The sequence below is a fragment of the Oncorhynchus masou genome, chromosome 5 (genome assembly GCF_036934945.1).
Source record: "Oncorhynchus masou masou isolate Uvic2021 chromosome 5, UVic_Omas_1.1, whole genome shotgun sequence".
Lineage (NCBI taxonomy): Eukaryota > Metazoa > Chordata > Actinopteri > Salmoniformes > Salmonidae > Oncorhynchus > Oncorhynchus masou.
Genome location: NC_088216.1, coordinates 11000838 through 11028247, shown reverse-complemented (window position 1 = coordinate 11028247; position 27410 = coordinate 11000838). Strand labels below are relative to the sequence as shown.

Sequence of the window (27410 nt, the reverse complement as noted above, 5' to 3'; positions counted from 1 at the left end):
ATGTGTTCTATATTCTGTTTTATGTTCTTATATTCTATATTATCTGTTATGTTCTATATTCTACATTCTATGTTTTATATTCTATATTCTGTGTTCTATATTCTATATTCTGTGTTCTATATTCTATATTCCGTGTTCTATATTCCATATTCAGTTTTATGTTTTACATTCTATATTCTGTGTTCTATATTCTGTGTTCTATATTCTATATTATGTGTTCTATATTCTATATTATGTGTTCTATATTCTGTGTTCTATATTCTGTGGTCTATATTCTATATTCTGTGTTCTCTATTCTATATTATGTTTTCTATATTCTGTATTCTATATTCTGTGTTCTATATTCTATGTTCTGTGTTCTATATTCTGTGTTCTATATTCTATATTCTGTGTTCTATATTCTATATTCTGTGTTCTATATTATGTGTTCTATATTCTGTGTTCTATATTCTGTGTTCTATATTCTGTATTCTGTGTTCTATATTCTGTGTTCTATATTCTATATTCTGTGTTCTGTGTTCTATATTCTATATTCTGTGTTCTATATTCTATATTCTGTGTTCTATATTCTATATTCTGTGTTCTATATTCTATATTATGTGTTCTATATTCTATATTATGTGTTCTATATTCTGTGTTCTATATTCTGTGGTCTATATTCTGTGTTCTCTATTCTATATTATGTTTTCTATATTCTGTATTCTATATTCTGTGTTCTATATTCTATGTTCTGTGTTCTATATTCTGTGTTCTATATTCTATATTCTGTGTTCTATATTCTATATTCTGTGTTCTATATTATGTGTTCTATATTCTGTGTTCTATATTCTGTGTTCTATATTCTGTATTCTGTGTTCTATATTCTGTGTTCTATATTCTATATTCTGTGTTCTGTGTTCTATATTCTATATTCTGTGTTCTATATTCTATATTCTGTGTTCTATATTCTATATTCTGTGTTCTATATTCTATATTCTGTGTTCTATATTCTGTGTTCTATATTCTGTGTTCTCTATTCTATGTTCTATATTCTATATTCTGTATTCTATATTCTATATTCTGTGTTCTATATTCTATATTCTGTGTTCTATATTATGTGTTCTATATTCTGTGTTCTATATACAGTGTTCTATATTCTATATTCTGTGTTCTATATTCTATATTCTGTGTTCTATATTCTATATTCTGTGTTCTATATTCTATGTTCTGTGTTCTATATTCTGTGTTCTATATTATGTGTTCTATATTCTGTTTTATGTTCTTATATTCTATATTCTGTTATGTTCTATATTCTACATTCTATGTTTTATATTCTATATTCTGTGTTCTATATTCTATATTCTGTGTTCTATATTCTATATTCTGTGTTCTATATTCTGTATTCAGTTTTATGTTTTACATTCTATATTCTGTGTTCTATATTCTGTGTTCTATATTCTATATTATGTGTTCTATATTCTATATTATGTGTTCTATATTCTGTGTTCTATATTCTGTGGTCTATATTCTATATTCTGTGTTCTCTATTCTATATTATGTTTTCTATATTCTGTATTCTATATTCTGTGTTCTATATTCTATATTCTGTGTTCTATATTCTGTGTTCTGTATTCTATATTCTGTGTTCTATATTCTATATTCTGTGTTCTATATTATGTGTTCTATATTCTGTGTTCTATATTCTGTGTTCTATATTCTGTATTCTGTGTTCTATATTCTGTGTTCTATATTCTATATTCTGTGTTCTATATTCTATGTTCTATATTCTATATTCTGTGTTCTATATTCTATATTCTGTGTTCTATATTCTATATTCTGTGTTCTATATTCTATATTATGTGTTCTATATTCTATATTATGTGTTCTATATTCTGTGTTCTATATTCTGTGGTCTATATTCTGTGTTCTATATTCTATATTATGTTTCTATATTCTATATTCTGTATTCTATATTCTGTGTTCTATATTCTATGTTCTGTGTTCTATATTCTGTGTTCTATATTCTATATTCTGTGTTCTATATTCTATATTCTGTGTTCTATATTATGTGTTCTATATTCTGTGTTCTATATTCTGTGTTCTATATTCTGTATTCTGTGTTCTATATTCTGTGTTCTATATTCTATATTCTGTGTTCTGTGTTCTATATTCTATATTCTGTGTTCTATATTCTATATTCTGTGTTCTATATTCTATATTCTGTGTTCTATATTCTATATTCTGTGTTCTATATTCTGTGTTCTATATTCTATATTCTGTGTTCTCTATTCTATGTTCTATATTCTATATTCTGTATTCTATATTCTGTTCTGTGTTCTATATTCTATATTCTGTGTTCTATATTCTATATTCTGTGTTCTATATTATGTTCTGTGTTCTATATTCTGTGTTCTATATATTCTATATTCTGTGTTCTATATTCTATATTCTGTGTTCTATATTCTATATTCTGTGTTCTATATTCTGTGTTCTGTGTTCTATATTCTGTATTCTGTGTTCTATATTCTGTATTCTATATTCTGTGTTCTATATTCTATATTCTGTGTTCTATATTCTGTGTTCTATATTCTATATTCTATATTCTATATTCTGTGTTCTATATTCTGTGTTCTATATTCTGTTCTATATTCTATATTCTGTGTTCTATATTCTGTGTTCTATATTCTATATTCTGTGTTCTATATTCTGTGTTCTGTGTTCTATATTCTGTGTTCTATATTCTGTTCTGTTCTATATTCTGTGTTCTATATTCTATATTCTGTGTTCTATATTCTATTCTATATTCTATATTCTGTGTTCTATATTCTATATTCTATATTCTGTGTTCTATATTCTGTGTTCTATATTCTATATTCTGTGTTCTATATTCTGTGTTCTATATTCTGTGTTCTATATTCTATATTCTGTGTTCTATTTCTATATTCTTCTGTTCTATATTCTGTGTTCTATATTCTGTGTTCTATATTCTATATTCTGTGTTCTATATTCTGTGTTCTATATTCTATATATTCTGTGTTCTATATTCTATATTCTGTGTTCTATATTCTGTGTTCTTCTATATTCTGTGTTCTATATTCTGTGTTCTATATTCTATATTCTGTGTTCTATATTCTGTGTTCTATATTCTGTGTTCTATATTCTGTATTCTGTGTTCTATATATTCTATATTCTGTGTTCTATATTCTATATTCTGTTTCTATATTCTGTGTTCTATATTCTATATTCTGTGTTCTATATTCTGTGTTTCTATATTCTATATTCTGTGTTCTATATTCTGTGTTCTATATTCTATATTCTGTGTTCTATATTCTATATTCTGTGTTCTATATTCTATGTGTTCTATATTCTGTGTTCTATATTCTGTGTTCTATATTCTATATTCTGTGTTCTATATTCTGTGTTCTATATTCTGTGTTCTATATTCTATATTTCTGTGTTCTATATTCTGTGTTCTATATTCTATGGTCTATGTTTTATATTCTATATTCTGTGTTCTATATTCTATATTCTGTATTCTATATTCTGTGTTCTATATTCTATGTTCTGTGTTCTATTCTGTGTCTGTATTCTATATTCTGTGTTCTATATTCTATATTATGTGTTCTATATTCTTCTATATTCTGTGTTCTATATTCTATATTATGTGTTTCTATGTTCTATATTCTATATTCTGTGTTCTATATTCTATATTCTGTGTTCTATATTCTGTGTTCTATATTCTATATTCTGTGTTCTATATTCTATATTCTGTGTTCTATATATTCTGTTTCTATATTCTGTGTTCTATATTCTGTGTTCTATATTCTATATTCTGTATTCTATGTTCTATATTATATGTTCTATATTCTGTATTCTGTGTTCTATATTCTATATTCTATGTTCTATATTCTATATTCTGTGTTCTTATATTCTATATTATCTGTTATGTTCTATATTCTATATTCTATGTTTTATATTCTATATTCTGTGTTCTATATTCTATATTCTGTGTTCTATATTCTATATTCTGTGTTCTATATTCTATATTCAGTTTTATGTTTTACATTCTATATTCTGTGTTCTATATTCTGTATTCTATATTCTATATTATGTGTTCTATATTCTATATTATGTGTTCTATATTCTATGTTTTACATTCTATGTTCTATATTCTGTGTTCTATATTCTATATTCTGTGTTCTATATTCTGTATTATGTTTTCTATATTCTGTATTCTATATTCTGTGTTCTATATTCTGTGTTCTGTGTTCTATATTCTGTGTTCTATATTCTATATTCTGTGTTTCTATATTATGTGTTCTATATTCTGTGTTCTATATTCTGTGTTCTATATTCTGTATTCTGTGTTCTATATTCTGTGTTCTATATTCTATATTCTGTGTTCTGTGTTCTATATTCTATATTCTGTGTTCTATATTCTGTTTTATATTCTATATTCTGTGTTCTATATTCTATATTCTGTGTTCTATATTCTATATTCCGTGTTATTCTATATTCTGTGTTCTATATTCTGTGTTCTATATTCTGTGTTCTATATTCTATATTATGTTCTATATTCTGTGTTCTATATTCTGTGTTCTATATTCTGTGTTCTATATTCTATATTCTGTGTTCTATATTCTATATTTTTCTATGTTCTGTATTCTATATTCTGTGTTCTATATTCTATGTTCTGTATTCTGTATTCTATATTCTATATTCTATATTCTGTGTTCTATATTCTATATTCTGTGTTCTATATTCTATATTCTGTGTTCTATATTCTGTGTTCTATATTCTATATTCTATATTCTATATTCTATATTCTGTGTTCTATATTCTATATTCTGTGTTCTATATTCTGTGTTCTATATTCTATATTCTGTGTTCTATATTATATTCTGTGTATTCTATATTCTATATTCTGTGTTCTATATTCTATATTCTGTGTTCTATATTCTATATTCTGTGTTCTATATTCTGTTCTATTCTATATTCTGTGTTCTATATTCTATATTCTGTGTTCTATATTCTGTGTTCTATTCTATATTCTATATTCTGTGTTCTATATTCTGTATTCTATATTCTATATTCTGTGTTCTGTATTCTATATTCTGTGTTCTATATTCTGTGTTCTATATTCTGTGTTCTATATTCTATATTCTGTGTTCTATATTCTGTGTTCTATATTCTATATTCTGTGTTCTATATTCTGTGTTCTATATTCTATATTCTGTGTTCTATATTCTGTGTTCTATATTCTATATTCTGTGTTCTATATTCTGTGTTCTATATTCTGTGTTCTATATTCTGTGTTCTATATTCTGTGTTCTGTGTTCTATATTCTGTGTTCTATATTCTGTGTTCTATATTCTGTGTTCTTTATTCTGTGTTCTATATTCTGTGTTCTATATTCTGTGTTCTGTGTTCTATATTCTGTGTTCTGTGTTCTATATTCTGTGTTCTATATTCTGTGTTCTATATTCTGTGTTCTTTATTCTGTGTTCTATATTCTGTGTTCTGTGTTCTATATTCTGTGTTCTGTGTTCTATATTCTGTGTTCTATATTCTATATTCTGTGTTCTATATTCTGTGTTCTGTGTTCTATATTCTGTATTCTGTGTTCTATATTCTATATACTGTGTTCTATATTCTATATTCTCACCAGGTCCAGAGACGTGCCCAGAGAATACTTCCTGCTCACCCTCAGCTCCTCCACCATACCTGAGACAGGACAACACAGGGCATAGGTTAGACGAGTGTGTGTGTGTGTGTGTGTGTGTGTGTGTGTGTGTGTGTGTGTACATGTGTGTGTGTGTGTTACCAGAGTGCGGGTCTAGTGTCTGTCTGTGTCGCAGCAGCTGAGACAGTATAGTGTCTCTGTGGCTGGGATCATCTACTCCTGCCTCCTTCAGATCTACATCACATACATACAGCAAACCCTGCAGAGGGAGAGATGGAGGGAGAGAGATGGAGGGAGAGAGATGGAGGGAGAGAGATAGAGGGAGAGAGAGAGGGATAGAGATGGAGGGAGAGAGATGGAGGGAGAGAGAGAGAGAGAGGGAAAGATAGAGGGAGAGATGGAGGGAGAGATGGAGGGGGAGAAATAGAGGGGGAGATAGATGGAGAGAGAAAGATGGAGGGAGGGAGATGGAGGGAGAGGGAGAGAGAGATGGAGGGAGAGAGAGAGGGGGAGAGATGGAGGGAGAAATGGAGGGAGTGAGATATGGAGGGAGAGAGAGTGAGAGGGAGAGAGAGATGGAGGGAGAGAGAGAGAGATGGAGGGAGAGAGAGAGGGGAGAGATGGAGGGAGAAATGGAGGGAGAGAGATATGGATGGAGAGAGAGATGGAGGGAGAGAGAGATGGGGAGAGAGATATATAGAAAGATGGGGAGAGAGAGAGATGGAGGGAGAGAGAGAGGGAGAGATGGGGAGAGAGAGAGATATAGGGGGAGAGAGGGAGAGATGGAGGGAGAGAGAGAGAGATGGGGAGAGAGATATAGGGGATAGAGAGAGAGATGGAGGGAGAGATGGAGGGAGAGAGAGAGGTTGGGGTGAGAGAGTGGGGAAGGGGAGAGGGAGAGAGGGAGATGGAGAGAGAGACAGGTTGTGGAGGGGAGAGGGCGAGAGAGAGATGGGGGAGAGAGAGAGACAGGTTGGGGTGAGAGAAGGAGATGGAGAGAGAGAGAGATGGGGAGAGAGAGAGGTTGGGGTGAGAGAGAGAGGTTGGGGTGAGAGAGGTTGGGGTGAGAGAGAGAGGTTGGGGTGAGAGAAAGAGGTTGGGTTGAGAGAGAGAGGTTGGGTTGAGAGAGATATAGGGAGAGAGATGGAGGGAGGGAAAGAGGGAGAGAGAGATGGGGGAGAGAGAGATAGAGAGATGGGGAGAGAGAGAGACGGGGAGAGAGAGAGATATAGAGAGATGGGGAGAGATGGGGAGAGAGAGAGATGGAGGGGGAGAGAGAGATGGAGGGAGCGCGAGAGAGAGAGATATAGAGAGATGGAGATGAAGAAGAGAGAGAGAGGTTGGGGTGAGAGAGTGGGGGAGGGGAGAGGGAGAGAGGGAGATGGAGAGAGGAACAGAGGGAGAGGTTGGGTTGAGAGAGTGGGGGAGGGGAGAGGGAGAGAGGGAGATGGAGAGAGAGTAAGAGAGAGAGGTTGGGGTGAGAGAGAAGGGTAGGGGAGAGAGAGAGAAAGGTTGACGTGAGAGAGGAGGAGGGGAGCGGGAGAGATATGGAGATGGAGAGAGAGTGAGATAGAGAGACAGGTTGGGGTGAGAGAGATGGAGAGAAATGAAGGGTGAAACTATCAGTTTAGTAAATACAGAAAGAAACAGGCAGTAAAAGACAGACAGAGTCTAATAGTCAGTCAGACATTCAGACAGTCAGGTACCTCTAGACCGTAGTATTCTCTCTCCAGACAGACAGTCAGGTACCTCTAGACCATAGTATTCTCTCTCCAGACAGACAGACAGGTACCTCTAGACCGTAGTATTCTCTCTCCAGACAGACAGACAGGTACCTCTAGACCGTAGTATTCTCTCTCCAGACAGACAGACAGGTACCTCTAGACCGTAGTATTCTCTCTCCAGACAGACAGACAGGTACCTCTAGACCGTAGTATTCTCTCTCCAGACAGACAGACAGGTACCTCTAGACCGTAGTATTCTCTCTCCAGACAGACAGACAGGTACCTCTAGACCGTAGTATTCTCTCTCCAGACAGACAGTCAGACAGACAGGTACCTCTAGACCGTAGTATTCTCTCTCCAGACAGACAGACAGACAGACAGGTACCTCTAGACCGTAGTATTCTCTCTCCAGACAGACAGTCAGGTACCTCTAGACCATAGTATTCTCTCTCCAGACAGACAGACAGGTACCTCTAGACCGTAGTATTCTCTCTCCAGACAGACAGACAGGTACCTCTAGACCGTAGTATTCTCTCTCCAGACAGACAGACAGGTACCTCTAGACCGTAGTATTCTCTCTCCAGACAGACAGACAGGTACCTCTAGACCGTAGTATTCTCTCTCCAGACAGACAGTCAGGTACCTCTAGACCGTAGTATTCTCTCTCCAGACAGACAGACAGGTACCTCTAGACCATAGTGTTCTCTCTCCAGACAGACAGACAGGTACCTCTAGACCGTAGTATTCTCTCTCCAGACAGACAGACAGGTACCTCTAGACCGTAGTATTCTCTCTCCAGACAGACAGACAGGTACCTCTAGACCGTAGTATTCTCTCTCCAGACTGACAGACAGGTACCTCTAGACCAGACAGTATTCTCTCTCCAGACAGAGAGACAGGTACCTCTAGACCGTAGTATTCTCTCTCCAGACAGACAGACAGGTACCTCTAGACCGTAGTATTCTCTCTCCAGACAGACAGACAGGTACCTCTAGACCGTAGTATTCTCTCTCCAGACAGACAGACAGGTACCTCTAGACCGTAGTATTCTCTCTCCAGACAGACAGACAGGTACCTCTAGACCGTAGTATTCTCTCTCCAGACAGACAGACAGGTACCTCTAGACCGTAGTATTCTCTCTCCAGACAGACAGACAGGTACCTCTAGACCGTAGTATTCTCTCTCCAGACAGACAGACAGGTACCTCTAGACCGTAGTATTCTCTCTCCAGACAGACAGACAGGTACCTCTAGACCGTAGTATTCTCTCTCCAGACAGACAGACAGGTACCTCTAGACCGTAGTATTCTCTCTCCAGACAGACAGACAGGTACCTCTAGACCGTAGTGTTCTCTCTCCAGTGATTTGGTGTACTGGGGCAGTCCTATCTGTTTCAGCCACCAGGCTATGGAGCGATTATTCATGTCTGAGAGACAGATAGAGACAGACAGACCATATTTCACACATAGTTACACACACACACACACACAGTTAAATACACACAGTTACATACACAGTGACAGACACACAGTCACACACACAGTTACACTTCACACAGTCACACACACATAGTCACACACACAGTTACACACACACACAGTTACATACACAGTAACAGACACACAGTCACACACACAGTCACACAGTCACACACACACAGATACACACACAGATACACACACAGTTACACACACAGTTACACACACACACACAGTCACACACACAGTTACACACACAGATACACACACACAGTCACACGCATAATTACACAACCAGTTAGACACACACAGTTCCAGTGTTTTGGCCGTGCAGACATGTTGCACCTACCTGAGATGAGCTGCTTCTGACTCTTTATGATAATCTTTACTTTTCTCTCTCTCTCACTCTCTCTCACTCTCTCCTGGTCTGTGAATCAGTAGCCCGCTATCCCTCAAACCAGTAGTGCTGCTTCTTCAGCCAATCAGGCCCCGGGGGCCCCCCATAAATCAGCCAGTCCCCACTTAGGAATCTGTATCTCGATGCAGGGGGCGGAGCAAACGAGTTGGGACAGGATTCTAACATTCTGAAGGAAGAGACAGAGTGAAAATGAGAAGGGAGGGAGGGAGACAGAGTGAAAATGAGAAGGGAGGGAGGGAGGGGACAGAGTGAAAATGAGAAGGGAGGGAGGGGGAGGGGACAGAGTGAAAATGAGGAGGGAGGGAGTGAGGGAGGGGACAGAGTGAAAATGAGAAGGGAGGTAGGTAGGGAGGGAGGTAGGGAGGGAGGGAGGGAGGGAGGGAGGAGGGAGGGAGGGAGGGAGGGAGGGAGGGAGGGAGGGAGGGACAGAGTGAAAATGAGGAGTGAGTGAGTGAGTGAGTGGGTGAGTGAGTGAGGGAGGGAGGGGACAGAGTGAAAATGAGAAGGGAGGGAGGGAGACAGAGTGAAAATGAGAAGGGAGGGAGGGAGGGGACAGAGTGAAAATGAGAAGGGAGGGAGGGAGACAGAGTGAAAATGAGGAGGGGTGGAGGGAGGGGACAGAGTGAAAATGAGGAGGGAGGGAGTGAGGGAGGGGACAGAGTGAAAATGAGAAGGGAGGGAGGTAGGGAGGGAGGGAGGGGACTGAGTGAAAATGAGGAGTGAGTGAGTGAGTGAGTGAGGGAGGGAGGGAGGGAGGGAGGGTGGGAGGGAGGGAGGGGACAGAGTGAAAATGAGAAGGGAGGGAGGAGACAGAGTGAAAATGAGGAGGGAGGGGGACAGAGTGAAAATGAGAAGGGAGGGAGGGGACAGAGTGAAAAGAGAAGGGGGAGGGAGGGAGGAGTGAAAAGGAGAAGCGAGGGAGGGAGGGAGGAGTGAAAATGAGAAGGGAGGGAGGGAGTGAGGGAGGAGTAAAAATGAGAAGAGAGGGAGGGAGGGGACAGAGTGAAAACAAGAAGGGAGGGAGGGAGGGAGGGAGACAGAGTGAAAACGAGAAGGGAGGGAGGGAGGGGACAGAGTGAAAATGAGGAGGGAGGGAGTGAGGGAGGGGACAGAGTGAAAATGAGAAGGGAGGGAGGGAGGGGACAGAGTGAAAAAGAGAAGGGAGTGGGGAGGGGACAGAGTGAAAATGAGGAGGGGGGAGGGAGGGAGACAGTGAAAATGAGAAGGGAGGGAGGGAGGGGACAGAGTGAAAAGGAGACGCGAGGGAGGGAGGGAGACAGAGTGAAAATGAGAAGGGAGGGAGGGAGGGGACAGAGTGAAAACGAGAATGGAGGGAGGGAAGGAGACAGAGTGAAAACGAGAAGGGAGGGAGGGAGGGGACAGAGTGAAAACGAGAAGGGAGGGAGGGAGGGGACAGAGTGAAAATGAGGAGGGAGGGAGTGAGGGAGGGGACAGAGTGAAAATGAGAAGGGAGGGAGGTAGGGAGGGAGGGAGGGAGGGACAGAGTGAAAATGAGGAGTGAGTGAGTGAGTGAGTGAGTGAGTGAGTGAGTGAGTGAGTGAGTGAGTGGGTGAGTGAGTGAGGGAGGGGACAGAGTGAAAATGAGAAGGGAGGGAGACAGAGTGAAAATGAGAAGGGAGGGGGAGGGAGGGGACAGAGTGAAAATGAGAGGGAGGGAGGGAGGGGAGACAGAGTGAAAATGAGGAGGGGGTGGAGGAGGGGGGAGGGAGGGAGGGGACAGAGTGAAAATGAGAAGGGAGGGAGGGAGGGGACAGAGTGAAAATGAGAGGGGAGAGAGGGAGACAGAGTGAAAATGAGGAGGGGTGGAGGGAGGGGGGAGGGAGGGAGGGGACAGAGTGAAAATGAGAAGGGAGAGAGGGAGACAGAGTGAAAATGAGGAGGGATGGAGGGAGGGAGGGGACAGAGTGAAATTGAGGAGGGAGGGAGGGAGAGTGAAAATGAGGAGGGAGGGAGAGTGAAAATGAGAAGGGAGGGAGGGAGGGAGTGAGGGAGGGGACAGAGTGAAAAGGAGAAGCGAGGGAGGGAGGGAAGGAGACAGAGTGAAAACGAGAAGGGAGGGAGGGAGGGGACAGAGTGAAAATGAGGAGGGAGGGAGTGAGGGAGGGAGGGAGGGAGGAGGGGACAGAGTGAAAATGAGAAGGGGGAGGGAGGGGACAGAGTGAAAAAGAGAAGGGAGTGAGGGAGGGGACATAGTGAAAAAGAGAAGGGAGGGAGGGAGGGAGGAGTGAAAAGGAGAAGCGAGGGAGGAGGGGAGGGAGTGAGGGAGGAGTAAAAATGAGAAGAGAGGGAGGGAGGGGACAGAGTGAAAACAAGAAGGGAGGGAGGGAGGGAGGGAGAGTGAAAAAGAGAAGGGAGGGAGGGAGGGAGAGAGGAGACAGAGTGAAAATGAGAGGGGAGGGAGGGAGGGAGGGTGAAAACGAGAAGGGAGGGAGGGGGGAGACAGAGTGAAAATGGGGAGGGAGGGAGGGAGAGTGAAAACGAGAAGGGAGGGAGGGAGGTTTGAAACAGGGTGTGAAAAAGAAATGTGAGGGAAAGAGGGAGCGATGAGAGTGAAAAAGAGAAGGGAGGGAGGGGGGGGGACAGAATGATCAACAGTTTGTTTGGCAAATTACATAGCTCTGTGTGTGTCGTGCGTTTTGCCTTCAGTTGTCATTGCCCAGCAGTATCTGCTAGTGGCACTAGAGGGCACCAGTTCCCTATTAAGCTGTGTCTGTATTGTCAATGGTATTTCCTTGATTCCTCGCATCCTCTCTCCTTGGCCTCTTCTCAAAACCCATTGGAGGAGGAGATCCAAGGGGAGGAACCTCAGAGTTTCTGCACCAATGTGCTTTGAGAAGGAGACAGGAAGGGAGGACATGAGGAATCAAGGAAATACTATTTAGTGCCTTCGGTTGTCACTTGTTGCAAAACTAACTCAATCACTTTCAGAGTCGAGAGTTTCTGATGATGATCAGTTAACACATTAACTACTAGTTATTATAAGTACAGTTTCAGATTAGTTCATCAGTTAACACATGAACTACTAGTTAGGATAAGTAGTGTTCTGATGAGTTAATTAGTTAACACATTAACTACTAGATTGGATAAGTAGAGTTCTGATGAGTTAATTAGTTAACACATTAACTACTAGTTATTATAAGTAGAGTTCTGATGAGTTAATTAGTTAACACATGAACTACTAGTTAGGATAAGTAGTGTTCTGATGAGTTAATTAGTTAACACATTAACTACTAGATTGGATAGGATTCTGATGAGTTAATTAGTTAACACATGTTAGTTAGGATAAGTAGTGTTCTGATGAGTTAATTAGTTAACACATTAACTACTAGATTGGATAAGTAGAGTTCTGATGAGTTAATTAGTTAACACATGAACTACTAGTTAGGATAAGTAGTGTTCTGATGAGTTAATTAGTTAACACATTAACTACTAGATTGGATAAGTAGAGTTCTGATGAGTTAATTAGTTAACACATGAACTACTAGTTAGGATAAGTAGTGTTCTGATGAGTTAATTAACTACTAGTTAATAAGTAGTGTTCTGACATTAACTACTAGTTAGGATAAGTAGTGTTCTGATGAGTTAATTAGTTAACACATTAACTACTAGATTGGATAAGTAGAGTTCTGATGAGTTAATCAGTTAGTACATGAACTACTAGTTAGGATAAGTAGAGTTTCAGATGAGTTAATCAGTTAGTACATGAACTACTAGTTAGGATAAGTAGAGTTTTTGATGAGTTAATTAGTTAACACATTAACTACTAGTTAGGATAAGTAGAGTTCTGATGAGTTAATCAGTTAGTACATTAACTACTAGTTAGGATAAGTAGTGTTCTGATTAGTTAATTAGTTAACACATTAACTACTAGTTAGGATAAGTAGAGTTCTGATGAGTTAATTAGTTAACACATTAACTACTAGTTAGGATAAGTAGAGTTTCAGATGAGGTAATCAGTACATTAACTACTAGTTAGGATAAGTAGAGTTTGATGAGTTAATCAGTACATTAACTACTAGTTAGGATAAGTAGAGTTCTGATGAGTTAATACATGAAGTACTAGTTAGGATAAGTAGAGTTCTGATGAGTTAATCAGTTAGTACATTAACTACTAGTTAGGATAAGTAGAGTTCTGATGAGTTAATTAGTTAACACATTAAGTACTAGTTAGGATAAGTAGAGTTCTGATGAGTTAATCAGTACATTAACTACTAGTTAGGATAAGTAGAGTTCAGATGAGTTAATCAGTACATTAACTACTAGTTAGGATAAGTATAGTTCTGATGAGTTAATACATGAAGTACTAGTTAGGATAAGTAGAGTTCTGATGAGTTAATCAGTACATTAACTACTAGTTAGGATAAGTAGAGTTTCAGATGAGTTAATCAGTACATGAACTACTAGTTAGGATAAGTAGAGTTCTGATGAGTTAATCAGTACATTAACTACTAGTTAGGATAAGTAGAGTTCTGATGAGTTAATCAGTTAGTATATGAACTACTAGTTAGGATAAGTAGAGTTTTTGATGAGTTAATTAGTTAACACATTAACTACTAGTTAGGATAAGTAGAGTTCTGATGAGTTAATCAGTACATGAAGTACTAGTTAGGATAAGTAGAGTTCAGATGAGTTAATCAGTACATTAACTACTAGTTAGGATAAGTAGAGTTCTGATGAGTTAATACATGAAGTACTAGTTAGGATAAGTAGAGTTCAGATGAGTTAATCAGTACATTAACTACTAGTTAGGATAAGTACAGTTCTGATGAGTTAATCAGTACATTAACTACTAGTTAGGGTAAGTAGAGTTCAGATGAGTTAATACATGAAGTATTGTAATGGATTCTACTCTAACTGGTGTTCTAGAACCATGTGCCATTTTCACGTTGCAAACTTCAACAGTGAGATTATTTTCACCCTGTTTCTGTCACACTGCAGCGCCTCTCTGAATGTGTGCTTTGTAGATAATGTTGTGGTTGGTTTTGTGATCTCACACGTACACATACTGAGTATACTGCGCCTGTGTGTGTCTCTGTATGTGTGTGACTGTGTGTGACTGTTTGTGTGTGTTGTGTGTGTGTGTGTGTGTGTGTGTGTGTGTGTGTGTGTGTGTGTGTGTGTGTGTGTGTGCGTGTGTGTGTGTTAAAAGTGTGTGCATCTGTGTGTGTGTGTGTGTAACAGAGGAAAGGGGAAGTGGTACAGTTAAAAGAGTCCTCCTCCATCTGCATCTCTGCAGAACGTAACACCCGCCTCGCTACAACGACCGCAGGGGGAGAGAACGGACAAACTAACGACGAGAGACAATGACAAGACGACAGGAGAGGTGAACACACAGACGGAGACAGAGAGACGGAGACAGAGAGACGGAGACAAATCAACAAGGGGCAGAACGACAGACCTGCAGGAGACGAGAACAAGAAGGCAAGAAATGCTGTTGTCTGTTGAAATCTGTTGTCGTTAGATGAGTCAGAATCTACCTGTATTCCTCCCATGCTCGGTAAACTAACAGGTGTAGACTAACAGCGAAATGCTTACTGACGGCTGATTGGCCCTTGCCTTCCGGTCCCGACAAGGCAGAGAGAAGAAGAAGGTGTTTTGTATTGTTGGTGGAATGTTTGGAGCCATGTCATGAGTCAGTAGTCAGTTCCCTATATATACACACATGGGTTACTAACGGTCTGAGGACGCGCTTTCACGGGCAAGCGGATCTAGAAACAGGTCTAGAAACAGTTCAGGGAAGCCAAGCAGATATAAAACATAAATAACAACAGGTCTAGAAACAGGTCAGGGAAGCCAAGCAGATATAAAACATAAATAACAGCAGATCTAGAAACAGGTCTAGAAACAGGTCTAGAAACAGTTCAGGGAAGCCAAGCCGATATAAAACATAAATAACAACAGGTCTAGAAACAGGTCTAGAAACAGGTCTAGTGTGGTCATGTTCCTGTTGTGTCCAATGTGGTCGTGTTAGGGTTGAGATGGAGCTGTGGCGTTAGTGTCCAGGTGGTCGTGTTAGGGTTGAGATGGAGCTGTGGTGTCTGGTCAGGGTTGAGTGTGTGGCCAGGTGGTCGTGTTAGGGTTGAGATGGAGCTGTGGCGTTAGTGTCCAGGTGGTCGTGTTAGGGTTGAGATGGAGCTGTGGCGTTAGTGTCCAGGTGGTCGTGTTAGGGTTGAGATGGAGCTGTGGCGTTAGTGTCCAGGTGGTCGTGTTAGGGTTGAGATGGAGCTGTGGCGTTAGTGTCCAGGTGGTCGTGTTAGGGTTGAGATGGAGCTGTGTCCAGCGTTAGTGTCCAGGTGGTCGTGTTAGGGTTGAGATGGAGCTGTGGCGTTAGTGTCCAGGTGGTCGTGTTAGGGTTGAGATGGAGCTGTGGCGTTAGTGTCCAGGTGGTCGTGTTAGGGTTGAGATGGAGCTGTGGCGTTAGTGTCCAGGTGGTCGTGTTAGGGTTGAGATGGAGCTGTGGCTCATAGTGTCCAGGTGGTTGAGGGTTGAGATGGAGCTGTGGCGTTAGTGTCCAGGTGGTCGTGTTAGGGTTGAGATGGAGCTGTGGCTTAGTGTCCAGGTGGTCGTGTTAGGGTTGAGATGGAGCTGTGGCGTTAGTGTCCAGGTGGTCGTGTTAGGGTTGAGATGGAGCTGTGGCTCATAGTGTCCAGGTGGTCGTGTTAGGGTTGAGATGGAGCTGTGGCTCAGCTAGTGTCCAGGTGGTCGTGTTAGGGTTGAGATGGAGCTGTGGCGTTAGTGTCCAGGTGGTCGTGTTAGGGTTGAGATGGAGCTGTGGCGTTAGTGTCCAGGTGGTCGTGTTAGGGTTGAGATGGAGCTGTGGCGTTAGTGTCCAGGTGGTCGTGTTAGGGTTGAGATGGAGCTGTGGCGTTAGTGTCCAGGTGGTCGTGTTAGGGTTGAGATGGAGCTGTGGCGTTAGTGTCCAGGTGGTCGTGTTAGGGTTGAGATGGAGCTGTGGCTCATAGTGTCCAGGTGGTCGTGTTAGGGTTGAGATGGAGCTGTGGCGTTAGTGTCCAGGTGGTCGTGTTAGGGTTGAGATGGAGCTGGAGCTGTGGCGTTAGTGTCCAGGTTTGAGATGGAGCTGTGTGTCCAGGGTGTGGAGCTGTGGCGTTAGTGTCCAGTGGAGCTGTGGCGTTCCAGGTTCGTGTTAGGGTTGAGATGGAGCTGTGGCGTTAGTGTCCAGGTGGTCGTGTTAGGGTTGAGATGGAGCTGTGGCGTTAATGTCCTGAGAGCCACGGACAGAGACACATGACAAGACGGTCTAACGGTCTCATGTTGTGTCCCTGAGAGACACGGACAGAGACACATGACAAGACAGTCTGAAGGTCATGTTTCATGTTGTGTCCCTGCCGTGATCAGGTGGTCGTGTTACAGTTGAGATGGAGCTGTGTGGTTCAAATCAAATCAAAGTTTATTTGTCAACTGACAGTGAAATGCTGAATACAACAGGTGTAGTAGACCTTACAGTGAAATGCTGAATACAACAGGTGTAGTAGACCTTACAGTGAAATGCTGAATACAACAGGTGTAGTAGACCTTACAGTGAAATGCTGAATACAACAGGTGTAGTAGACCTCACAGTGAAATGCTGAATACAACAGGTGTAGTAGATCTCACAGTGTAGTAGATCTCACAGTGAAATGCTGAATACAACAGGTGTAGTAGACCTTACAGTGAAATGCTGAATACAACTGGTGTAGTAGACCTTACAGTGAAATGCTGAATACAACAGGTGTAGTAGACCTCACAGTGAAATGCTGAATACAACAGGTGTAGTAGACCTTACAGTGAAATGCTGAATACAACAGGTGTAGACCTTACAGTGAAATGCTTTCTTACAGGTTCTAACCAATAGTGCAGGCTATATACAGTAGAGAGGTCATATACAGTAGAGAGGCTATATACAGTAGAGAGGCTATATACAGTGGAGAGGCTACATACAGTAGAGAGACTACATACAGTAGAGAGGCTATATACAGTAGAGAGGCTATAAAAGTAGAGAGGCTATAAAAGTAGAGGGGCTATAAAAGTAGAGGCTATAAAAGTAGCGAGGCTATAAACAGTAGAGAGGCTATAAAAGTAGAGAGGCTATATACAGTAGAGAGGCTATAACAGTAGAGAGGCTATAAAAGTAGAGAGGCTATAAAAGTAGCGAGGCTATAAACAGTAGAGAGGCTATAAAAGTAGAGAGGCTATAAAAGTAGCGTGGCTATAACAGTAGAGAGGCTACATACAGACTTCGTTTAGTCAGGCTGAATGAGGTAGTATGTACATGTAGATGTGGTTAAAGTGACTATGCATATATGATGAACAGAGAGGAGCAGTAGCGTAAAAGAGGGGTTGGTGGGTGGTGGGTGGGACACAGTGCAGACAGTCCGGTTAGCCAATGAGCGGGAGCACTGGTTGGTCGGCCCAGTTGAGGTAGTATGTACATGAGTGTATAGTTGTAGTGACTCTGCATGTATGATAAACAGAGAGTAGCAGCAGAGTAAAGAGTTGATCCGTGTTTATGGTTGTCTTACGGTCATGTTGTGTTCCTGTCGTGTCCAGGTGGGGGTGTTCCGCTTGAGATGGAGCTGTGGCGTCACTGTGCCGTGTGGCTGATAGAGTGCAGGGTGCTCCCTGAGAGTCACAGGGTGACGTGGGACAGTGCTCAGGTGTGTGAGTTAGCCCAGGCTCTGAGGGATGGAGTCCTGCTCTGTCAGCTGCTGAACAACTTACTACCCCACGCCATCAACCTCCGAGAGATTAACCTCCGACCCCAGATGTCCCAGGTAACACACACGTATACGCACGCACACACACACACACACACACACACACACACACACACACACACACACACACACACACACACACACACACACACACACACACACACACACACACACACACACACACACACTTATACACATACACGTTTACACACACCCAAATGTCAGGTAGGGCTGGTAGGACTAACATCATCAGGCTGGTAGGGCTAACATCATCAGGCTGGTAGGACTAACATCATCAGACTGGTAGGGCTAACATCATCAGGCTGGTAGGACTAACATCATCAGGCTGGTAGGGCTAACATCATCAGGCTGGTAGGACTAACATCATCAGGCTGGTAGGGCTAACATCAGCAGGCTGGTAGGACTAACATCATCAGACTGGTAGGGCTAACATCAGCAGACTGGTAGGACTAACATCATCAGGCTGGTAGGACTAACATCATCAGACTGGTAGGGCTAACATCATCAGACTGGTAGGACTAACATCATCAGGCTGGTAGGGCTAACATCATCAGGCTGGTAGGACTAATATCATCAGGCTGGTAGGACTAACATGAGCAGGCTGGTAGGACTAACATCATCAGACTGGTAGGGCTAACATCAGCAGGCTGGTAGGGCTAACATCATCAGGCTGGTAGGACTAACATCATCAGGGTGGTAGGGCTAACATCATCAGGGTGGTAGGGCAAACATCAGCAGGCTGGTAGGGCTAACATCATCAGGCTGGTAGGACTAACATCATCAGGCTGGTAGGGCTAACATCAGCAGGCTGGTAGGGCTAACATCATCAGGCTGGTAGGACTAACATCATCAGGCTGGTAGGACTAACATGAGCAGGCTGGTAGGACTAACATCATCAGACTGGTAGGGCTAACATCATCAGGCTGGTAGGGCTAACATCATCAGGCTGGTAGGACTAACATCAGCAGGCTGGTAGGGCTAACATCATCAGGCTGGTAGGACTAACATCAGCAGGCTGGTAGGGCTAACATCATCAGGCTGGTAGGGCTAATATCATCAGGCTGGTAGGACTAACATCAGCAGGCTGGTAGGGCTAACATCAGCAGGCTGGTAGGACTAACATCATCAGGCTGGTAGGACTAACATCATCAGGCTGGTAGGGCTAACATCATCAGACTGGTAGGACTAACATCATCAGGCTGGTAGGACTAACATCAGCAGGCTGGTAGGGCTAACATCATCAGGCTGGTAGGACTAACATCAGCAGGCTGGTAGGGCTAACATCATCAGGCTGGTAGGGCTAATATCATCAGGCTGGTAGGACTAACATCAGCAGGCTGGTAGGGCTAACATCATCTGGCTGGTAGGGCTAACATCAGCAGGCTGGTAGGACTAACATCATCAGGGTGGTAGGGCAAACATCAGCAGGCTGGTAGGACTAACATCATCAGACTGGTAGGACTAACATCATCAGGCTGGTAGGGCTAACATCATCAGACTGGTAGGACTAACATCAGCAGGCTGGTAGGACTAACATCATCAGGGTGGTAGGGCAAACATCAGCAGGCTGGTAGGACTAACATCATCAGACTGGTAGGACTAACATCATCAGGCTGGTAGGACTAACATCAGCAGGCTGGTAGGGCTAACATCATCAGGCTGGTAGGGCTAACATCAGCAGGCTGGTAGGACTAACATCATCAGACTGGTAGGACTAACGTCAGCAGGCTGGTAGGGCTAACATCAGCAGGCTGGTAGGACTAACATCATCAGACCTGTAGGGCTAACATCATCAGACTGGTAGGGCTAACATCATCAGGCTGGTAGGGCTAACATCATCAGGCTGGTAGGGCTAACATCATCAGGGTGGTCGGGCTAACATCATCAGACTGGTAGGACTGGTAGGACTAACATCATCAGACTGGTAGGACTAACGTCAGCAGGCTGGTAGGGCTAACATCAGCAGGCTGGTAGGACTAACATCATCAGACCTGTAGGGCTAACATCAGCAGACTGGTAGGGCTAACATCATCAGGCTGGTAGGGCTAACATCAACAGGCTGGTAGGGCTAACATCATCAGGCTGGTAGGACTAACATCATCAGGCTGGTAGGACTAACATCAGCAGACTGGTAGGACTAACATCATCAGGCTGGTAGGGCTAACGTCAGCAGGCTGGTAGGGCTAACATCATCAGGCTGGTAGGACTAACATCATCAGGGTGGTAGGACTAACATCATCAGGGTGGTAGGACTAACATCATCAGGCTGGTAGGACTAACATCATCAGGGTGGTAGGGCTAACATCAGCAGGCTGGTAGGACTAACATCATCAGGGTGGTAGGACTAACATCAGCAGGCTGGTAGGGCTAACATCAGCAGGCTGGTAGGACTAACATCATCAGACCTGTAGGGCTAACATCAGCAGACTGGTAGGGCTAACATCATCAGGCTGGTAGGACTAACATCATCAGGCTGGTAGGACTAACATCATCAGGCTGGTAGGACTAACATGAGCAGGCTGGTAGGACTAACATCATCAGGGTGGTAGGACTAACATCAGCAGGCTGGTAGGGCTAACATCATCAGACTGGTAGGACTAACGTCATCAGGCTGGTAGGGCTAACATCAGCAGGCTGGTAGGACTAACATCATCAGGCTGGTAGGGCTAACATCAGCAGGCTGGTAGGGCTAACATCATCAGACTGGTAGGACTAACATCATCAGGCTGGTAGGGCTAACATCATCAGGCTGGTAGGGCTAACATCATCAGACTGGTAGGACTAACGTCATCAGGCTGGTAGGGCTAACATCAGCAGGCTGGTAGGACTAACATCATCAGGCTGGTAGGGCTAACATCAGCAGGCTGGTAGGACTAACGTCATCAGGCTGGTAGGGCTAACATCAGCAGGCTGGTAGGACTAACATCATCAGGCTGGTAGGGCTAACATCATCAGGCTGGTAGGACTAACATCAGCAGGCTGGTAGGGCTAACGTCATCAGGCTGGTAGGACTAACGTCAGCAGGCTGGTAGGACTAACGTCAGCAGGCTGGTAGGGCTAACGTCATCAGGCTGGTAGGACTAACGTCAGCAGGCTGGTAGGGCTAACATCATCAGGCTGGTAGGACTAACGTCAGCAGGCTGGTAGGACTAACGTCAGCAGGCTGGTAGGACTAACGTCAGCAGGCTGGTAGGGCTAACATCATCAGGCTGGTAGGGCTAACATCATCAGGCTGGTAGGGCTAACATCATCAGACTGGTAGGGCTAACATCATCAGGCTGGTAGGACTAACATCATCAGGCTGGTAGGACTAACATCATCAGGCTGGTAGGACTAACATCATCAGGCTGGTAGGGCTAACATCAGCAGGCTGGTAGGACTAACATCATCAGGCTGGTAGGGCTAACATCATCAGGCTGGTAGGGCTAATATCATCAGGCTGGTAGGACTAACATCATCAGGCTTGTTGGCTACCAACCTTCAAATTGATTTGCAACAATACATTCATGAAGTATTTGCCAGTAAGTCTGAAACATAGAACAGTGAGGTGAAACTTTGCATTTGAAATGTTGATACTTAAACAAATGCAAATCCATGTGTTACCTATGGCCACGTTTATGCACCATCCCCTTTAAGATGTCTGCTACTACTAACACAGTTTCCTGCTGCATAGGTTACCTATGGCTGAGTTTATGCTACCTCCCCTTTAAGATGTCTGCTACTACTAACACAGTTTCCTGCTGCATAGGTTACCTATGGCTGAGTTTATGCTACCTCCCCTTTAAGATGTCTGCTACTAGCAAGACGGTTTCCGGCCTCATTTCACCCGTTTAATATGACCAGAGATTGAAATATAGAATATTATTTATTGAGGGAATGGAATAAATGTGAGAATGAGGATTCAGGAGGGGAATGAGAATAGACCAGATGAAGCAGAGGAGGAATTCAGGAGGGGAATGAGAATAGACCAGATGAAGCAGAGGAGGAATTCAGGAGGGGAATGAGAATAGACCAAATGATGTAGAGGAGGAATTCAGGAGGGGAATGAGAATAGACCAGATGAAGCAGAGGAGGAATTCAGGAGGGGAATGAGAATAGACCAGATGAAGCAGAGGAGGAATTCAGGAGGGGAATGAGAATAGACCAGATGAAGTAGAGGAGGAATTCAGGAGGGGAATGAGAATAGACCAGATGAAGTAGAGGATGAATTCAGGAGGGGAATGAGAATAGACCAGATGAAGTAGAGGAGGAATTCAGGAGGGGAATGAGAATAGACCAGATGAAGTAGAGGAGGAATTCAGGAGGGGAATGAGAATAGACCAGATGAAGCAGAGGAGGAATTCAGGAGGGGAATGAGAATAGACCAGATGAAGTAGAGGAGGAATTCAGGAGGGGAATGAGAATAGACCAGATGAAGTAGAGGAGGAATTCAGGAGGGGAATGAGAATAGACCAGATGAAGCAGAGGAGGAATTCAGGAGGGGAATGAGAATAGACCAGATGAAGTAGAGGAGGAATTCAGGAGGGGAATGAGAATAGACCAGATGAAGCAGAGGAGGAATTCAGGAGGGGAATGAGAATAGACCAGATGAAGCAGAGGACAGTAGAGGACAGAAGAGGACAGCAGATGAAGTAGAGGACAGCAGATGAAGTAGAGGACAGTAGAGGACAGAAGAGGACAGCAGATGAAGTAGAGGACAGCAGATGAAGTAGAGGACAGCAGATGAAGTAGAGGACAGCAGATGAAGCAGAGGACAGCAGATGAAGTAGAGGACAGCAGATGAAGTAGAGGACAGCAGATGAAGTAGAGGACAGCAGATGAAGTAGAGGACAGCAGATGAAGTAGAGGACAGCAGATGATGCAGAGGACAGCAGATGAAGTAGAGGACAGCAGATGAAGCAGAGGACAGCAGATGAAGTAGAGGACAATAGAGGACAGCAGATGAAGTAGAGGACAGCAGATGAAGTAGAGGACAGTAGAGGACAGAAGAGGACAGTAGAGGACAGCAGATGAAGTAGAGGACAGCAGATGAAGTAGAGGACAGGAGATGAAGTAGAGGACAGTAGAGGACAGAAGAGGACAGTAGTGGACAGCAGATGAAGTAGAGGACAGCAGATGAAGTAGAGGACAGTAGAGGACAGCAGATGAAGTAGAGGACAGCAGATGATGCAGACGGCAGCAGATGAAGCAGAGGACAGTAGAGGACAGAAGAGAACAGCAGATGAAGTAGAGGACAGCAGATGAAGTAGAGGACAGTAGAGGACAGAAGAGGACAGCAGATGAAGCAGATGACAGCAGATACAGTAGAGGACAGCAGATGAAGTAGAGGACAGCAGATGAAGTAGAGGACAGTAGAGGACAGCAGATGAAGTAGAGGACAGCAGATGAAGTAGAGGACAGTAGAGGACAGAAGAGGACAGTAGAGGACAGCAGATGAAGTAGAGGACAGCAGATGAAGTAGAGGACAGTAGAGGACAGCAGATGAAGTAGAGGACAGCAGATGAAGTAGAGGACAGTAGAGGACAGCAGATGAAGTAGAGGACAGCAGATGAAGTAGAGGACAGTAGAGGACAGAAGAGGACAGTAGAGAACAGCAGATGAAGTAGAGGACAGCAGATGAAGTAGAGGACAGCAGATGATGCAGACGACAGCAGATGAAGCAGAGGACAGCAGATGAAGCAGAGGACAGTAGAGGACAGAAGAGAACAGCAGATGAAGTAGAGGACAGCAGATGAAGTAGAGGACAGCAGATACAGTAGAGGACAGCAGATGAAGTAGAGGACAGCAGATGAAGTAGAGGACAGCAGATGAAGCAGAGGACAGTAGAGGACAGCAGATGAAGTAGAGGACAGCAGATGAAGTAGAGGACAGTAGAGGACAGCAGATGAAGTAGAGGACAGCAGATGAAGTAGAGGACAGTAGAAGACAGAAGAGGACAGTAGAGGACAGCAGATGAAGTAGAGAACAGCAGATGAAGTAGAGGACAGCAGATGAAGCAGAGGACAGTAGAGGACAGCAGATGAAGTAGAGGACAGCAGATGAAGCAGAGGACAGTAGAGGACAGAAGAGAACAGCAGATGAAGTAGAGGACAGCAGATGAAGTAGAGGACAGCAGATGAAGCAGAGGACAGCAGATGAAGCAGAGGACAGTAGAGGACAGAAGAGAACAGCAGATGAAGTAGAGGACAGCAGATGAAGTAGAGGACAGCAGATACAGTAGAGGACAGCAGATGAAGTAGAGGACAGCAGATGAAGTAGAGGACAGCAGAGGACAGCAGATGAAGTAGAGGACAGCAGATGAAGCAGAGGACAGTAGAGGACAGCAGATGAAGAAGAGGACAGCAGATGAAGTAGAGGACAGCAGATGATGCAGAGGACAGTAGAGGACAGCAGATGAAGTAGAGGACAGTAGAGGACAGCAGATGAAGTAGAGGACAGTAGAGGACAGTAGAGGACAGCAGATGAAGTAGAGGACAGCAGATGAAGCAGAGGACAGTAGAGGACAGCAGATGAAGTAGAGGACAGCAGATGAAGTAGAGGACAGCAGATGAAGCAGAGGACAGATGAGATGAAGTAGAGGACAGTAGAGGACAGCAGATGAAGTAGAGGACAGCAGATGAAGTAGAGGACAGCAGATGATGCAGAGGACAGCAGATGATGCAGAGGACAGCAGATGATGCAGAGGACAGCAGATGAAGCAGAGGACAGCAGATGAAGCAGAGGACAGCAGATGATGCAGAGGACAGCAGATGAAGTAGAGGACAGCAGATGAAGTAGAGGACAGTAGAGGACAGCAGATGAAGTAGAGGACAGCAGAGGACAGCAGATGAAGTAGATGAAGCAGAGGACAGTAGATGAAGCAGAGGACAGTAGAGGACAGCAGATGAAGTAGAGGACAGTAGAGGACAGCAGATGAAGTAGAGGACAGCAGATGAAGTAGAGGACAGCAGATGAAGGATCCAGGGGGTGGACTTGAAAGTTTGTCTTGGAGTCTCTGGCAGACTGTCAGGCCGTGGTAATCAGGCTGCTGTGGTGATGGTGAGGCTGGGCAGTTGAGGACTGATCCAGGAGAGGTCACCGTGCAGGCCACTAGAGCAGAGCCACCAGAGCAGAGCCACCAGAGCAGGCCACCAGAGCAGGCCACCAGAGCAGAGCCACCAGAGCAGGCCACCAGAGCAGAGCCACCAGAGCAGGCCACCAGAGCAGAGCCACCAGAGCAGGCCACCAGAGCAGGCCACCAGAGCAGGCCACCAGAGCAGAGCCACCAGAGCAGAGCCACCAGAGCAGGCCACCAGAGCAGGCCACCAGAGCAGAGCCACCAGAGCAGAGCCACCAGAGCAGGCCACCAGAGCAGGCCACCAGAGCAGGCCACCAGAGCAGAGCCACCAGAGCAGGCCACCAGAGCAGGCCACCAGAGCAGAGCCACCAGAGCAGAGCCACCAGAGCAGGCCACCAGAGCAGGCCACCAGAGCAGGCCACCAGAGCAGAGCCACCAGAGCAGGCCACCAGAGCAGGCCACCAGAGCAGAGCCACCAGAGCAGAGCCACCAGAGCAGGCCACCAGAGCAGAGCCACCAGAGCAGAGCCACCAGAGCAGAGCCACCAGAGCAGGCCACCAGAGCAGAGCCACCAGAGCAGAGCCACCAGAGCAGAGCCACCAGAGCAGAGCCACCAGAGCAGAGCCACCAGAGCAGAGCAGAAAACATGTTGCACCGCCGGCGGAGTCAGAATGTGAGGTAGCAGGTAGAGGAAGCAGTATGCTGAGAGAGAGGTCGTCGCTGGCAACGGCTCGGGGAGGCACTGACAGAGCAGCGGCCAGGGTCCAGTGGAAAAGCAGTAGCAAGAGAGCAGAGAGAGAGAGAGAGGTATTATAGAGAGGAGAGAGCAGTGTGTCAGGTATTATAGAGAGGAGAGAGAGAGAGCAGTGTGTCAGGTATTATAGAGAGGAGAGAGAGAGAGAGCAGTGTGTCAGGTATTATAGAGAGAGAGAGCAGTGTGTCAGGTATTATAGAGAGGAGAGAGAGAGAGAGAGCAGTGTGTCAGGTATTATAGAGAGGAGAGAGAGCAGTGTGTCACGTATTATAGAGAGGAGAGAGAGAGCAGTGTGTCAGGTATTATAGAGAGGAGAGAGAGAGAGCAGTGTGTCAGGTATTATAGAGAGGAGAGAGAGAGAGCAGTGTGTCAGGTATTATAGAGAGGAGAGAGAGCAGTGTGTCGGGTATTATAGAGAGGAGAGAGAGAGAGAGCAGTGTGTCAGGTATTATAGAGAGGAGAGAGAGAGAGCAGTGTGTCAGGTATTATAGAGAGGAGAGAGAGAGAGAGCAGTGTGTCAGGTATTATAGAGAGGAGAGAGAGCAGTGTGTCAGGTATTATAGAGAGGAGAGAGAGCAGTGTGTCAGGTATTATAGAGAGGAGAGAGAGAGAGAGCAGTGTGTCAGGTATTATAGAGAGGAGAGAGAGAGAGCAGTGTGTCAGGTATTATAGAGAGGAGAGAGAGAGAGAGCAGTGTGTCAGGTATTATAGAGAGCAGAGAGAGAGAGAGCAGTGTGTCAGGTATTATAGAGAGAGAGAGCAGTGTGTCAGGTATTATAGAGAGGAGAGAGAGAGAGCAGTGTGTCACGTATTATAGAGAGGAGAGAGAGAGCAGTGTGACACTAGTTAAAGTGTTGCAGACAGGCCTGGAGGCTGGTTGGCAACGTGTAGCAGCTTATTGAGTTGCTGGGGAGCTGCGTTAAAGTTGTTGTGTTTAAATCTGGTCCTCTCCTGAATTTGTGTTTGTTCTGAACACCATTATTAAGCTGCATGCTGTTATCACTGTTTCCTGCTTCATTTCCATAGCGACCGTTCCATAGCGACCGTTCCATAGTGACGAGCAAACCGCATGTAAGCCCCCGGACAATGAGATAAGAAAATCACCTGGTGTGTGTGTGTGTGTGTGTGTGTGTGTGTGTGTGTGTGTGTGTGTGTGTGTGTGTGTGTGTGTGTGTGTGTGTGTGTGTGTGTGTGTGTGTGTGTGTGTGTGTGTGTGTGTGTGTGTGTGTGTGTGAGAGAGTTAGTATCAGTGACCATAATCTCTTCTGGTTTACAGTGTGGTGGGTTTAAGTGCCTGGGGAATCCTTTCTGTGGGTCATAATATTTATATAGTAATATAATATTTATATAATAATATAATATATAATATATATACATAATATTTATATAGTAATATAATATATAATATATATACATAATATTTAGTTCATTGATAAATGTTATTTAATGTCAAATCAAATCAAAGTTTATTTGTCACGTGCGCTGAATACAACAGGTGTAGTAGACCTTACAGTGAAATGTTGAATACAACAGGTGTAGTAGACCTTACAGTGAAATGCTGA

The 27410-nt window shown here is 43.6% G+C and overlaps 2 protein-coding genes across 6 annotated transcripts in view; one reads left to right on the top strand and one right to left on the bottom strand.

Annotated features, from left to right (window-relative positions):
• The window catches only part of LOC135532873 (breast cancer anti-estrogen resistance protein 3 homolog), a 59534-nt gene extending 50165 nt beyond the window's left edge, over positions 1-9369 (bottom strand). The window contains exons 1-4 of one of the 5 annotated variants that reach the window (XM_064960316.1): positions 9213-9369; positions 8720-8811; positions 5804-5921; positions 5645-5703 (exon numbers count right to left, since the gene is read on the bottom strand). In XM_064960316.1, the coding sequence (XP_064816388.1) occupies positions 5645-5703; positions 5804-5921; positions 8720-8809 (267 nt within the window). In that variant the 5' untranslated portion in view covers positions 8810-8811; positions 9213-9369. The remainder of the gene's footprint in view (positions 1-5644; positions 5704-5803; positions 5922-8719; positions 8812-9212) is intronic. The other 4 variants (XM_064960329.1, XM_064960320.1, XM_064960301.1 and 1 more) reach the window with 4 other exon arrangements.
• Positions 9370-14538: 5169 nt separating this feature from the next.
• The window catches only part of LOC135532910 (proto-oncogene vav-like), a 70438-nt gene continuing 57566 nt past the window's right edge, over positions 14539-27410 (top strand). The window contains 2 exon segments of the mRNA XM_064960345.1: positions 14539-14723; positions 17850-18073. Coding sequence (XP_064816417.1) covers positions 17870-18073 — 204 coding nt within the window. The 5' untranslated portion in view covers positions 14539-14723; positions 17850-17869.